The sequence below is a fragment of the Morus notabilis genome, unplaced genomic scaffold (genome assembly GCF_000414095.1).
Source record: "Morus notabilis unplaced genomic scaffold, ASM41409v2 Scaffold156, whole genome shotgun sequence".
In the NCBI taxonomy this organism is placed as follows: Eukaryota; Viridiplantae; Streptophyta; class Magnoliopsida; order Rosales; family Moraceae; genus Morus; species Morus notabilis.
The window spans coordinates 30,043-45,793 of NW_010361538.1; the positions used below are offsets into that span (position 1 = coordinate 30,043).

At 33.9% G+C, this 15,751-nt stretch overlaps 2 protein-coding genes across 2 annotated transcripts; one reads left to right on the forward strand and one right to left on the reverse strand.

Moving 5' to 3' along the window:
- Positions 1–3,321: 3,321 nt before the first annotated feature.
- On the forward strand, positions 3,322–4,424 carry LOC21406268. Its single transcript, XM_024166879.1, has one exon. The coding sequence runs from the start codon at positions 3,451–3,453 to the stop codon at positions 3,811–3,813; it is 363 nt and encodes a 120-aa protein (XP_024022647.1). The 5' UTR covers positions 3,322–3,450; the 3' UTR covers positions 3,814–4,424.
- Positions 4,425–5,923: 1,499 nt separating this feature from the next.
- On the reverse strand, positions 5,924–8,709 carry LOC21406269 (chaperone protein dnaJ 49). Its single transcript, XM_024166860.1, has 3 exons — positions 8,630–8,709; positions 7,142–8,461; positions 5,924–6,392 (listed from the first exon to the last, which is right to left on the reverse strand). Exon 2 carries the CDS (start codon positions 8,191–8,193, stop codon positions 7,144–7,146), a length of 1,050 nt encoding a protein of 349 aa, XP_024022628.1. The 5' UTR covers positions 8,194–8,461; positions 8,630–8,709; the 3' UTR covers positions 5,924–6,392; positions 7,142–7,143.
- Between the last annotated feature and the right edge of the window lie 7,042 nt (positions 8,710–15,751).

The window sequence follows — 15,751 nt, forward strand, 5'->3', positions numbered from 1 at the left end:
ATATGTACACATAATATATATGATTAGTTTATTAGTTTTTGGTTCATATGTTAAATGATTTAAATATTAATTAGTTCAAACTAGTGGTTGGTTTGAAAAGATAGAAATTGGTTTAAATTTACGATGTGATATTTAAACTATCAAAAAAATACTGTAATAAAAAAAGAATAAATTTCTAAACTCAACTCCCCTTAAATTTTATATTCAAAGCTTAAACTATGTTATTTTTTAAAATAACATAGTTTAATAAACAAAAAAGTTTAAACTAATTTAAACTCGTGAACCAAACGAAACTACGACATGACAAAAGCTTTAAACGGTTACTTATTAACGATGTTGTAAACTTTTTACATAAATGGCAAGTTATTTGGATTACCATACAATTATGAAATGCAAGCCTATAAGCATAACTTCCCTATGCATATATAATACGTACAGCTAATCCACAAAATAAAAAAAATCAAAAAAATCAAAATTTATCTTGTTGTTTTTTATCACAAGAAAATGGTTTTTATTTTTATTTTTAAAAAAAAGAAAAAAAAAATATAGAGGAAGAGCTTCTGATTCCTTGCAAAGAAACTTCCTGGCTCTGCTGGTCCGGCGAAGCAGACAGTCTCCCACACGCAAACCTAAAAGTCAAAAATCTTCCTTCATTTGCCATGTTGAATAATATTATAGCCACCCAATAAATTGATGCACCGAAAGAATAGCCAATTCTTGCCTTCGGCTCCTTTTTCACTTTTAGGTATGGGAGAATTCTATTGTAGACAGGGTAGAAAGAATTTACATTATCAGAAAATCCGAATAGTATAATTTTGAATCATCAAACTTTATAGAATTCTTTTAAATTATGATGTTATTTTAATTTTATATAATTTTGATGTAATTTTAGGGTCAAAAACAAATTTTATCACATCGGCCTCGTTTGTATTTTTAGTTCGAATCACAACTCAAATTTTTACTACTGTATTTTCTCTCATAAAAATTCACATTTAACTTTTTAGACTATAATATTTTTCTCACATAAATTCACTTTTCAATTCGAATTGAAAGCTCAACTAGCAAAACAAATCAAATTTTATTTATATTTACTAATATTTCTCCTCCAAAGGTAATTAAAGAGGTTTTGTTTTTGGGAAGGTGGAAAAAAATTATTAAATTCCACTAAACTATGATAGGAGTAGGGGTTTAATAAAGTGGTCCAAAAAAGTTTTTAAAGCTTAATTGATGAAGTTTTTAAAACCTGCTCCCTCTAAATCCTAGTCTTATATGCCTTGTTTTTTCAACAACTCAAACGGTTGGTTATGATTTAAACTTTTATTCAGGATTTAAATTGGTGTTTAGGATAGGAAAATTAAAGGATAATTCAAACCATTAACAATGGTTCAGACCTTTATTTTTTAGAATTCACATCCCTCCTTAAATTTTAACGATCCGAATTGTTGTTAACAGTTCACCGATTCTAAATTCTACTTTTTCTCTCTCTTCAATTTCAATTTTAAAAATGTTATAATTTTTTCGTTTTAATTCCAATTGAGATAATTTTTTTAATGTGTTCATAATGAAAAAATGAACAAATTTCTACCCATATTGCATATTTTTTAATGTTATTTACAATGAGGTTTTATAATATTTATTACAAAACTCTAATGACAGTTTTTAACACTTTATTCAAACATAGTTTGAATTTTATTTCCAATTCAAATTACAATATATTTACATATTCAAATACCGATTCGAATCACAATTAAAATCACTACAATTCAAATTCTACAGTTCTAACAAAAACAAAAAAAGTCTAAGGCCCCGTTCATTTCACTGATTCGAGTTTTGCTACAGTAAAAAGCTCTCAGAAACAGTCACATCTAACTTTTTTACTACAGTAAAAAGTTCTCACATAAAATCACATCTCAACTCGAATTAAAAACTCAAATCAACGAACTAAACGGACCCTAAATCTCTACGATTTAAGTTATTGAACCAAATAAGCCCATAATATCAAATACTGTCCTAATCCAAATTGGCCCACCTATTTCGAGGATATTAATAGAATTGGAAAGTCCAATTTATAGTTGAGTTAGATCGGCCACTAAGCACTATTTTTAAATACAAAATCCAGCTTTTTTGGCCATCTACTTCGCTACGCACGTACTTTAAAAGATAAAATCATCAACTACTCTAATATTTCTATTAATAGTGAATATCAATTCAATCATAAACTATTCCATTACGGTTTACTATTACTATTAGTGAATTAAACTTCCATTTATTTCTTCTCAAAGAGTTACATAATTAGTTAGTACTATAGCAAATATTTGTAAATGAAGGACTAGATATTCGAATATAATTATAAAAAAACTACTCCAAAAACATATTACTTTTTTTTTTTTTTTCTACAAAACGAATCTTGCACAACTTTAACATATATAAATGATAGATCGAGCCTTTTATATATCTCTCGGTCCAGTCTCTTATTGTAGGTAATCTAATTAATTAAGCACAGCTATTATATAGATTGAATGATATTTTCTTTAATATCATATCTCGCAAGGATCCAAAACATAATTATTTGTTGTAAAAAAAACAAAAGAAACACAATTAATTGCACGGAGAAACAGAGAAATGCCATTTCAACACTTGAGTCACAAAATGCTAAAAAAAAATACGTCTGTGTTCTCACTATATTAAAGCATATATACAAGGAACTGCATGAGATTTATTAACCTTTGTTCGTACTTCATAGTTCGCATTCCCATGCAACAGTTTACGCGTTTATTGCTGGCCCCCATATATTATATGTAGATCCCACATAATTTTACAATATTCTTACGTGACGTTTAAGTTATGAATTAGAATTATGAGATTATAATTATTTTTAATTTATGTATATTTTTTATAAAAAAAAATACTATAATAAATCATGAATCATAATTCGAATCGGGTATGAAACTCTAAATCAAACAAGATGCTAGTGAATATCTATTAATGATCAAGAAGAGAATCAACTTTTGTGACCTTCAAGGGTTAAAGGTAGGATTAAAAAAAAAAATCATTCTTTACAATATTTAACGATGACGTTTTATATACTATCCTAAGGTAATTGAAATTCATTTTTATTGAAAACCTGTTCATATATCCCAATATCTGACAACACCATTATCTTTCTATCAAAAGCAATACCCAGTGTCAATATTTTTTTCTTAATTAACTGAAAACAAATCCAAATGTAAAACTCTTAAAAAAAATTAATTTGAAGACAATTAAACACTACATAATATTACACGTGAATTTCTAAACTAGAGAGAGAGAGAGAGAGAGAGAGAGAGAGAGAGAGAGAGAGAGCACTACTGTCTACTAGTACTATACGCGCAAAAAAGACTCAGAACTGAGAAGGGAGTCAAAACACGCACACAAACACATTCAAAAACCGAAAACCAAAACTCTCCAGATATGATAGAGCAAGAGCGTCACGGCGGAGCGCCCCACGGAGTCCTGCTGGCGGTGGTTGTGGCGATAGTGGTGCTGGTGCCGTTCCTGCTGGGAGACCGAGGCGAGGCCGTCACGGAGGCGATATCGGAGCTCCTCAGCCCCGTCGGCCTCCTCCTCCTCCCGATCGGCCTCCTGCTTACGATCCAGTTCCTCTCCTCCGAACGCGGATCCTTCGTCGCCGCCATTTTCTCCACCGGCGAGCCCGACTCCATCCACCGCATCTCCGGCTCATCCCTCGGCGTCGCACTCTTCCTCATCCTCCTCCTCTTCCTCCTTTACAACCGCGTCTCCATCTTCGGCGGCGACGACGACTCCGGCGACTGAGTCTAAACGCTGCGTTTTCACCCGATCTATGTTTTTTTTTAATCTCTTTGTTTGTTTGTACTAGTTCCTTTTGGAGTTCTTTTTTTCTTTTCCTTAGCATTGTACGTTGGAAGGATGGAGTGGGGTGGATTTTGTAATTAATGTAGATTACCCAGGTCAAAAATGTCATTTCGGTGGGAATATGTAATGACGCGTCACGCTACTGCGCTGAACTCTGGGTTCTGAACTTCTGAACTCAATGAAATATGTGAGCTTAAATTCCAGAATTGCCCTTGGAGCGTTTTGCTCACTTTTTTCTATTTTTTTGAAAAATAGTGGAAGCGTTGTTGAGGGCCGACGGAGGAGTCCGGTGTCCTTGCATGGTTGGAGCCTGAGGAGCCAGATCTTTTCTTTTTCTTTTTTTCCTGAGGAATTTGGCTCTTTGAACTTTTTTTCTTTTCTTTTTGTCTTTTTCTCATTTTCTTTTTCTTTTTACTTTTTGAGACGTTCCATGGTTCTGGCCTTTCATCATGCTTGCACGTCTTTTCATCACGTTTAGAACTCTTTTACCTTCTTTTAATAATGTAGCATGTAATTTACAGGAAAGGAAGATAATTTATTTATCTTATAAATAATTCTATATTTATATGGTAAAAATTGTATAGGAATTAGCAAACTAAACAGGTTTTCACCTATTTATTGTGTAACGATAACATGTGAATGGTGGTGAACAGTTGCGGGATGCAGATTAAAAAAATGGTGATTTTTTTTTCCCATTAATAATATGTTCAAATCCCAATCTGGGTTTTGTTTATTTAATTGGGTGATTAAAAGGGTTTTTTTTTTTTTTTAAATATTTGGAGTTCAGGAGCTGACATATGCGCAAGTGACTTGACTTTCTTTCTAATCTCTAGAAACAATGCAGATGCCAAATGCAGCGAACCGACAAGAACATGTGAGATGTGTGAATTATTTCCAGGAGTAAAATCTGGGTTATGGATCCGAAGGGAAAATATTTATAGCTAAATTCCTCGCAACAAAAACAGAAGGAAAAGAAAAGAAAAGAGAACAAACCGCAACAGCTAATTTGACTATATACCATTTCTAAGAGGTGGTTATTGATTTCTAACATTTTGTTTAATTTCCTTACTCAAATCCACTTTCAACTTTCAAGTAGTATAAAGTTATATTACCCTTCATTTATATTTAAAATTTCCAACCTTCAGTATCAACTCTAATTAATCAGTAATTAGTTCTAATTGATTAGTGATTAACTATAGCTGGTTGTTTGAGATAAAATTGTCTTTTTATTCATTAAAAGTAGAGCTGTATGTTTGAACTAGTTAAATGGATTGACCCAAGACTTAGGCACATGCCTGGTTTGACCAAAATTTTGAGCTTAGGGGTTCGTTTGTTACGATGATTCAAATCAGAGTGATTTTAATCATAATTCTACAATTAAAACCATAATTCATGATTTTAAGTTCAAATCATGATTCTGAAACTGATTCAAAATTAGAGGTTTGAATCACCTTAAATTAAAAATGAGTGATTTTAGAATCATGAGTGATTCTAGTTTAAAACATAACATTAAATTTTAAATTATGATTTAAAATCATACAAACTAAATATTAATTTTAAATTATAATTTAAAATTATGATTCTAAATTTATCTATCAAACGCTCCTTAAAAAGTTTATTCAGACCGATCCAAACGCTCTCTTTTTAAAGATTTTTTTCAAAAATATCTTATAAAATTCTGAGCCGAGCCGTCCTTTCTCATTTAAGGCTGGGCTGGACGGCCCGAAATTTCTATTCGGGCTCACCTCAATTATACGTTTCAAACTTGTCTACTGAAGTGGTAACTGAATGCACTATTTTGTGGTGTTTTCCTAATTGACCCAAAAGGCAGTGGCTCTTAATTTTGGGCTAGGCCATTCAAAAGTGGGCTTCTTTTTTCAGCCCATTGACGTTAGACGTCAGACGTCTGGGCTCCACTCAGCGAGTACATGCAGCCCAAATGGTAAGCGTACAGAAAAGGTAAGCGCAAGGGCACAGGGGAAACTAGCAAAATCAAAAGGACAATACTCAAGATCATAATCTTTACAGGGAAACCGAATGGAGAAATTCCTGACAAACAAGCACAAGTATACCTTGGCACCATAAACAACTTTCATACAAGCTGCCTACCACATTAAGCAAATACAATAAAAATGAAGAATTGAGGCTGCGTGATCTAATATAAAAATGATAAGAGAGGAGAGAATCTGCATGACACATCAAATTCAGATTGTTCAACTTATGCTATATTCCATTCCGACAATAGCTCCACCAGGTGTTCCCCGAGTACATCTTCACATTTCACCACATTCACAAAGCAAGTGGTAAGGTGAGGAAAACCATCTTTACCAACCCCATCTTGGATCACAATTGAACGGTCTGCATGGAAAAATGTCAGCTTGGAGAAGTGGAAAATCCCGAGTCAAAAAAGTGGAACTCATGCCCGCGATTGCCTTTTCTCGATCAGCTATTACTTTGAGTCCCGGTTCATCATCATGTTGTCATAGAAAGGACACCACATCCTAGCATTACTGCGGTTCCTGTTTTTGTTTGTGATGGGGGAATTGTGTGTTAATCAATTGCTAAAATTTGCACATATTACCATCAAGCTAAAATGAGAGAGACAATCCAGATTAGAATCCTCTTAACAACAGTGAAGAGAAAAATCCGCTTCAAAGAGACAAGCAAAACAACATTTCATCTAAATCAACAAACCAAGAATCAAGATGATGTAAATCTGATGCAAGATTCAAAGATGGATCATGTTTGAGAATAGTAGCCAAGGAAATATTTCATCTAAACCAACAAACCAAGATAATGTAAAATTGGTGCAAGGTTGAACGAAGGATCGTGTTTGAGAATGGTAGCTCAGAACTATTGTCAACAACTAGGAATTCAACGATAATAATGCATTTTATAGCTCTAAATAGAGACGCGTGGAGAATAAAAAACTTTGATGCTTCATAAACATAAATCCTATCTTCAGAGCTGAGAAAACAAAGCTACTACGCATAAGTGAAGAAAGAAACCTTGAAGGAAAACATTGAATCCTTGGCTGGCAACAACCACACAGTTTCAAGTTACTAATTCAATATCGCACAGCAGAAAGCTGATTGCAGTTAAACATTATAGCATAAAAATCCATCAATAAAATTGAAAACGAGCTATTTAAACCATAACAAGTTCTAGAATGTTACCAAAATTTACGACAATAAAGAAATGTTTGTTATGATGATAAAACAAAGCCAGACGTGATTCTCTGTTTAACAGTAAGAACATAATAACTTACCTTCACGCTAATCCAAGATTATGTAGCTTATTGCAATGAGGAGTAGGCATATTCTTATTCCAATGCCTTCTCTGGAGCTCTACCTGACAGTAGCGCAAAAGCATAGTTCTGTAGTCCCTGATCACATTGTCCTCGATATCTGCTCGAGCAGGACTTCCAAGAGGATACTGCTTATCAAACGCTGCCGACTTAACGTAAAATTCGACCCCATATTTCTCAGTTGTCTTGGGAACCTGGTAGGCGTAATTCTTATGCAGTGAATAGTCGGGCTCCGAAAAAGGCATATATGCAAGCAATATTATGATCAAGAACGGTAACAATTGAAGAAGAAGCATGAAATTAAGTCCTGCTCCATTAAACTCCTCCCTCGGCTGACCACCCATTCCTCGGGCTCTATAAACATGACCCGCTCGAAACAAGTCACCCTGGCCAAAAAAGGCCCTGAATATCTCATCAGGATCAAAATCATCATCAAAAAAGTCGTGCCCAGTTCGCCTCCTCCGCCTCCTGACATTGTGCTGCTGGTTGTACTCAAACTCGTCCACCAATCCGGTTTGATCGTACTGTTTCCTAGACTCTACATCACTCAAGCACTTGAAGGCCTTGCTCACCTTCTTAAATGCCTCCTCTGACCCGGGCGCCTTGTTCTTGTCCGGATGAACTTTCAACGACAATTTCCTATAAGCCTTCCGAATTTCCTCAACTGAGCAAGTCCTCTCCAGACCAAGAACCTCATAATAGTCTTTGTTCCTCCTAATCTGCTTAATCAATTGAACACGTTCTTCATTATAACTTCGCTCCCCATTCACTCCCTCGTCATTTTTTGAAGGACCAGGCTCATCCCCAATCTCATTACCACTTTTCCTGGTTGACTGTAAAGGAGACTCAGAATCAAGCTTATCACATTTAGCCAAAAGTTCATCAACAGGCAAATCCCGATTAAGGCGCTGAGCAATTTTGATAAACTTCAAGGCACGTTCTTTGTTACCCGATCCAATTGCTTCTTCAGCAATGCAAACACATCTAAGGGCTTCGTCCTTATTTCCCTCCATTAATGGAAACCTAGCCAACAATTCCTTAATCTCAAACTCGCAAAACAATATCCCAACTTTCCAACAAAAATTTGTAACATTCACAATCCTGAAGATCTCCTTGTCCAGAGCAAATTAGGGTTTGACAAGCAATTCAAGCTTGGTCCTCACCACCCTACATTAATGGAAACCTAACCAAACGATTCCTCAAACCCAAACTCCCAAAACAATTTCGCAATCTTTCCGAAAAGAATTGAAACTTTCGCGATCCTTAATACCCTATTGAGATCTAGTTCAGAGAAAATTAGGGTTTGATATATGAGTCAAAGAAATTGAATTTCGACACACATTAAGCATAAATTCGTGCAAAAATTCCAAATAAAAGAAAAGTAAATTCCGAAATGGGAAAATCGAAATCGATCGCAGAAAACTAATATCAGAGAAATATTGGGCTTACCAGAGAAAAGGATCGGAAAAGCTCAAAACACAGGGTTAGAGCTTGGGAAGGGAAGAATCCGGGCCAAGAGGAAGTGGCCCTGTGTGGGGAATTATACGATGAAACGACAGACCAGCAATATTTGGTTACGTTTTCGAATCAGAGTGTGCCACGATATGGTCGCAGCGTATCTACTGTTATTTCCTTCTGAGTTATGTCGGGCTGCGTTGATAGATGATCACATCATATGGTAAATTGTTTGTTACAAACTTACATGATTCTGACTCTCCAAAGAAAAACGACAACAATGGAAAACTAGATCATTATGAAAACGACAGCAAAGGCAAACACGACTCCAGAAAGTCTATTATAGTAAACGAGATAAAGTCGACAGAACAACTTTGAAGGAAAAAAAGGGGAGAAAACGACATTACTAGGAATATATAAATATCTACGAAGGACCTAAACATGTAACGCAACATTAAACACAACGACAAGAAAAGGAGAAGGACAAGAAAATTGGTCCCTCAACTTTAATTCTCAGCAATTTACTCCGTAAACTATAAACTTCATTATAATGTTAGTCAAACTAAAAATAAAGTTAAAAATTTTGGACAGATTCTTCCACATAAATATCTAATGAGGTTTATTATGTCCTCTTAGCAACAAATTGATCTCTATATGCACATTTTTTAAAATTGGGCAGATCCTAATTTTTCTTTTAAAATAGTTAACTTTTAATTTCAAAATTTTTTTAAATCGTGATGTGTATATGAGGACCAATTCGATGTAAAAAGATCAAAATTAACCTCATTAAATATTCATGTGGAAAATACCTTATAAAATTTAATTGATTGTAAATTTCACTGTTATTACAATAAATTTTAAAATTTAAGGGATAAATTGACATGATTAAAAGTCGAAAGAGTAATTTTCTAAACAATTAAAGTTGAAGAAATATTGGTACAAGAAGAAAAGGAGAAGGACAAAAAAAACTAGATAAAGTCGTAAAATAAATACCAACAATGACATAAACAAAATTAGGGGGTAAAATCAAAGTTCCTTAGATAGTTGTCCTGCGCCTCTAGGTATTCTCTACAATTACCCACCCACCAGTGTCGGTGACTCGGTTTCAGGTAGAAATACCATTTTTGAAGGTCGATTGGGTCTTTCACGAGATTATAGTATGGGTCACTTCTCAGTTCTCACCATGGATGAAAATGTGGGTATCGATAGGGTTGTTGAGGTTTTAATTTGTGAATAATATCGACATATATTCTTTGGATATCTTGAAAAAATTTTAAATTTTTTTTATTAAAACTGTACAAAATATTAAAAAAATCAATATTACCTAATTTAAACTACTTTAATAACAAAAATAATATATTTTTTATTAGAATATGAGAGTTATGTTGAATAGTACAATAGGAAATTATCATAATTATATATGGATTATGATAAATATAATTTTACATACTTATTATAAATAAGGCACAATAATTCAATATACTACGTACATAGAAATTAACTACCAAACATAATAGAGTACATATGGACTTAAAGTGCTTTCAGTACCAAAACGAGTTTCTAGCAGGTTAGAAAGCATTAGGTAGGTTCTAATATTAATCTAAACAATACATTTGCCAAGATATTATCCTTAAATAATTCTAGATGTTGTTGTTGATGTGCCACATGTATATTTCTTGATCTCCCATTATTAACTCATAAATTAGATATTGTTAGTTTCTCGAACTTGATGACTAGTCTTCAGGGATGTGTAATTAGAATTCAACATTGATCGTGGTGGAGGATACACTACTATATCATACAAAAACCATCTTAGTTTTGTACTTTTGAAGTAGATCTCATGTGAGAACTGTATGGATAGCCATATGAACTTTATTCTATTTCTAAGCTCATGGGATCAAAACTTAAGGCTATAGAATCCTCATCAGTTTTGACTCAATTGAGTCACACCACATCTTTTTATAAATGGTTTATTTGAAAAGTAAAATTTTTTTTAAAATAATTTAATCTTAATATTTGCTTAAACAATGAAAAAAATGTGCTACAAAATTGATTTTCATTAAAACAAATTTTCTAAGGTTTTTGGACATTTTGTGGATATTTTCAAAAATATCCTAAATATTTACAGATATTCACGGATTTTTCAGATTTTTTTAGACATTACAGATATTTTGTGTACACGTTAGGAAGAATATCTTTTCCCCTTATATTCACGTCAAGACTTTAAAATATGAATAATATCGTGAAAATGTTGACGATGTCGTGGACATTTTCATCCACGCTTCTCACTTCTTAGTCGACATTAATTGAAAAGAAAATATTGAAAAGAAAAAAAAGATCTCAGAAACAACAATGAAGAGAAAAAGTGAAAAACGAAGCAAACTTGAAAAACTACACTTTAAGGGGGGAAAACATGAAAATACATGTACTGAAAATGCGAGTATGCGACAGCAAATTAATCCGTTAGAAAAACGACTAGAGAATGATATAAACAATTTTGAGGAACAACACAGTTGTGTCATTTAAAGGACAACATGGGAAAATATGACAAGAACCCGAAATACGACAATGACTCGTGAATGAAAATTACCCAGGATACGACATCATGAGTGGAAGGGAAAGCAAAAACTAGATAATGTTGATACGAAAAGATACAAGAACAAGCATGACCCAACAGAAATAATTCGAATCTCGAATGAAATTGTGTCCAAGCTTCAATGCAATGGGAGAGAAATATACTTGGTAATACTAATAAATATGACAGGCTGCATTTAAACCCGGATTAGTTTCTGCCTTATTATTAATCATCAACAATATATTAGGTGAGAACGTAACAGAATACCAAGATATATATATATATATATATATATATATATATATATATATATATGTATGAGTAATCTTGAAAGCAATGTGAATGTCTGCCTTCTCACCAATTCACATGGAAAACGAAGACGTTTTGTCATTCTTAACAATAACTAGTAAGCAATAAGCGAGCAATTACACAAAGACAAAATAAAAAAATATATTTTTTTTATAGGAGAATTCTAGTTCTTAGAACTTATAAAGCTAGCTTTATGACTTAATGGGGGCGTATCATATTTCACTGCGAACTATTTAGAGCCCGTTTAATTCGCTGATTTAAATTTTTAATTCGAGTCAAGATGTGATTTTATGTGAGAACTTTTTATTGTAGTAAAAAAATTGGTCTTGTATTTTGACACCATTAACAGGGTGGCCCATATATATCTTGAGTTTACTTCGACTTCTCTCCAACATATACACCGGTGTGAAGACTTGCCAAAAAAAAAAGTTGGGGCGCGTTTGGAACTCGTTCTAAAATGATTTTATTTTTTGTATGAAAATGAAAATGAAAATGTTTTCAATCTCAGACAGAAATCATTATTAAAAATGTGTTTAGTAGTTTTATCAAGAAATTATTTTCAGTATAATAAAACTTATTAATGTCTATCTTTCTCTCTCTACTCAAGAGAATAAAAAATAAAAATAAAAAATAAAAAATGATTAAAAGTCGTTTTTCATTTCTCTCTCATTTTACACTAAACTAAAAAATCGTTTTCATTTCCGTTTTTGTCTTTATTGCGCCAAACGCCGTTTTGAAAACGTTTTTATTTTTTCTTTCTCAAAAAATGTGAAAAATAAAAACGAGATCAATTCCAAACACGGCCTTGATCTTCTAATTTTGGAGAAACGTATTGATTTAAAAAAAAAAAAAAAAAAAAACAATTAATTGACAAACCCCTCTAGTCAAAACTCTCCGCCTTCAACTGGACATTGCACAAATTTGCCCACCACCAAAATGAAGCTTGAGAACCCTTCTAGTTCATTTGCTTTCTGGTCTTTGTTCCTTCGTGTGATTCTTCTCTATTTTGCGAGCATATCACAACCTACAAGCACCGTTGCCAATGCATTAGGCAATGAAACTGACAGGTTTGCTCGGCTCAAATTCAAAGAAATGATTTCCAACGATCCGTTTGGAGTCATGAGCTCATGGAACGATTCCGTTCACTTTCGCAAATGGCCTGGAATTTCATGCGGCAGACGACATCAAAGGATAACAGCCTTGGACTTACAAGGCTATAACTTGAGAGGGCTCATGTCACCATACGTTGGAAACCTCAGTTTTTTGAGGTTCATTGACCTAACAAATAATAGCTTCTTCCGTGAAATGTCGGTGAGGGAATGTGAGACTAAGTTTAATGACTTATTCTGATTTGCACTATCTTTGATGGAGTCTGAATACCTGAAGAGTCTTAAGTTTGAAAAAGGTCTGAAGAGCTCGATAAGGAGGTCGTTGGTGGCTCTAAGGATTCGTAACTATTGGGAATTGGTGGCAGCTGTTATAAGCGTGGAATAAGATAATCGAGCCTTTTATCTCACCGCAAGTCGGTCATTTGCGTCGGCTGCAACATCTCAATCTGAGGCGCAACATGTTGGAAGGAAAAATTCCAGTCAACTTGAGCTACTGCTCAAAGCTGAGGATCTTAAAACTTGAAAGAAACAAACTTACTGGAGTGATTCCTTTGGAGCTTGGATCTCTCGTGAAGCTTGTGCAGCTTATTCTTGAAAATAACAATCTCACAGGGGTCATCCCAAGTTCCTTCGGTAACATCTCCTCACTTCGTCAATTTTCAGTTGTAGGCAATAACCTGGTGGGAACAATTCCCCATGAGTTAGGCAGATTGAAAAAGTTGATTATCTTTGCAATAGGAGTCAATAATCTGTCTGGGGAAATTCCCCTTTCTATTTACAATATATCATCTACGCGCGTTTTCTCAAATCATTTGATATCGCTGGGATTCAGTTTTTCGGACACGTTCCTGCTAATTTAGGAAATCTTCCGGATCTTCGGTGGTCTGGGTTAGATGAAAATATTTCAGGAAACAATTCAACTAATAGCTTGGATTTTATTCCGTCTTTAACAAATTGTAGCAAACTGGAAGTATTGGGTTTAGGTTTGAACAATTTTGGAGGTGTTTTACCCAACTCCATAGCTAATTTGTCAACCCGGCTCACTAAGCTTTTTCTTGAAGCCAATCAAATATCTGGAAGTATTCCTACATCGTTGGAAAATCTGGTAAACTTAGGGGTTGTTTGGTTGGGAGATTTATACTCCGATTCGAATCATAGTTCATAATTCGCTACAGTATTTTCTCTCACAAAAAATACACGTAAATCGAAAATGGTTCTAATCTTATGATTCTAATCCATGAACCAAACGTCTCCTTAATGATCTTGTCCGTGTGGATAATCGGTTCACTGGTGTTATTCCAACTTCTCTTGGGAAGTTGCAAAATTTGCCGGGTCTGTATTTGCATCAAAACAGATTATCTGGAAAGATCCCTTTATCCATAGGAAACCTCATTCATATATCTGATCTTTTTCTAGGACATAACAGGTTAGAAGGAACTCTTCCTCCAAACTTTGCAAACCTCCAAAATCTGCAATACCTTGATATTTCAAACAACAACCTAGGTGGAGCAATACCCAAATGACGTTCAAGAAGGACAATGACAAAATATGACATCTTTGATGACCCTCCTACGTGGCCGTCAACTTAAACATACTTAATATATTTTTAGACTTAAATTCCTCAAAGTTCGCGGCTCCGATGACGGCGCTCCGACGAGAATGGAGTGAAAATACCGGATGGGTATGAGTCCACAGAGACCGGAATCACCTTGATCGGAGGTCGGATATCATGACGGGAACAAATGAGTATTTTCAGAACTTCTGCCGGCGATTGCAGCTTCATGCAGAAGAGTTGGCGGCCGCATGACACCATTCCGAGCTCAGCTCAACAAGAGCTTTCCATTGGTCTGGGGGGTGTCGAAAATAGACACCTGAATCTTCATCGGAGTGTTTTGGCCGTGAATGGAGAAGAAAATAGAGAGAGAGAGAGAGAGAGCTCAGCTCGACAAGAGCTTTCCATTGGTGTGGGAGGTGTCGAAAATAGACACCCGAATCTTCATTGGTGTTTTGGCCGTGAATGGAGGAGAAAATAGAGAGAGAGAGAGAGAGAGAGAGAGAGAGAGAGAGAGAGAGAGAGTGAACGTGAGGGAAGTGAGAGAGAGAAAGTATCTCCATAATTACAACACCTAACACATAAAATCGATGGCAGATCTCGTCTCTTGATCTTATCCTCAAAGACTCCCTCCAAATAGATAAAATTTATACTGATTAGAGGTAATTAGCTTAGCTGACATAAATTATTCTACTGCTTACAGTCTGAGGTTAATCTCCAAGTAATTTAATGCTCATTTTGAATCTAAATCGTGTAAACAATCGGACTGTTTCAAGTCTAAAAATTGTTTTTAGACTAATTAAAATCTTAACTTGATTTTTCTATATTTTACCTCAAAAATTAAATAATTACTAACAATGTCAATTCCCGAGATCGGATAACATTTTTTTTTTTATCAAAAATGCTATTAGCGTAAATCTGGTTGAACTAATTTGGCAATTAAGGACTGCTTGAGTGTTAGAATGTTTCTTAGTACACTGCTAACACTGTAATATAGTTAGAAATTCTTCCAATTAAAATTCTCAAGTTATTTTCGGATTAAAATTCTTTCCGCCTTAAACGCGGTGAGAATTATTAACCGAACTGCTTGATCACGAAAAGTGAATTTAACTTAAAATTTACTATGGAATTTTAAAATATTAATATTAATTTCATAAATCATTTATTTACGAAATCAAACATGATATTTTCTGAGAGAATCCTTGATTTAAATATGTAAATTATATTATTTAGTTCTAGGATTTTCTCAATCATTACAACATCATCAAGGAAAACAAAAAAACCAAATAAACGACTAAATTTAAACAAATAATATTTTCTTTTTTTATTTGTACAAAGTATTTTTAGGATAAATAAGTTATTAAGATTACATTTTTCTTAGAATGTAGGAGAGGTATAAATATAATGAGTTATATTCACATTCTACAAAAACAAAAGCATTTTATTATTTTTCGAACAGCAATGAGAATTAAAATTTTCAATTGGTATGTGAATAACTATGTACAATTTACATCAAAATATACAAGAACAAGAATAACCGAAGAGAATTAACTCCAATCTTAAGAGAAAGT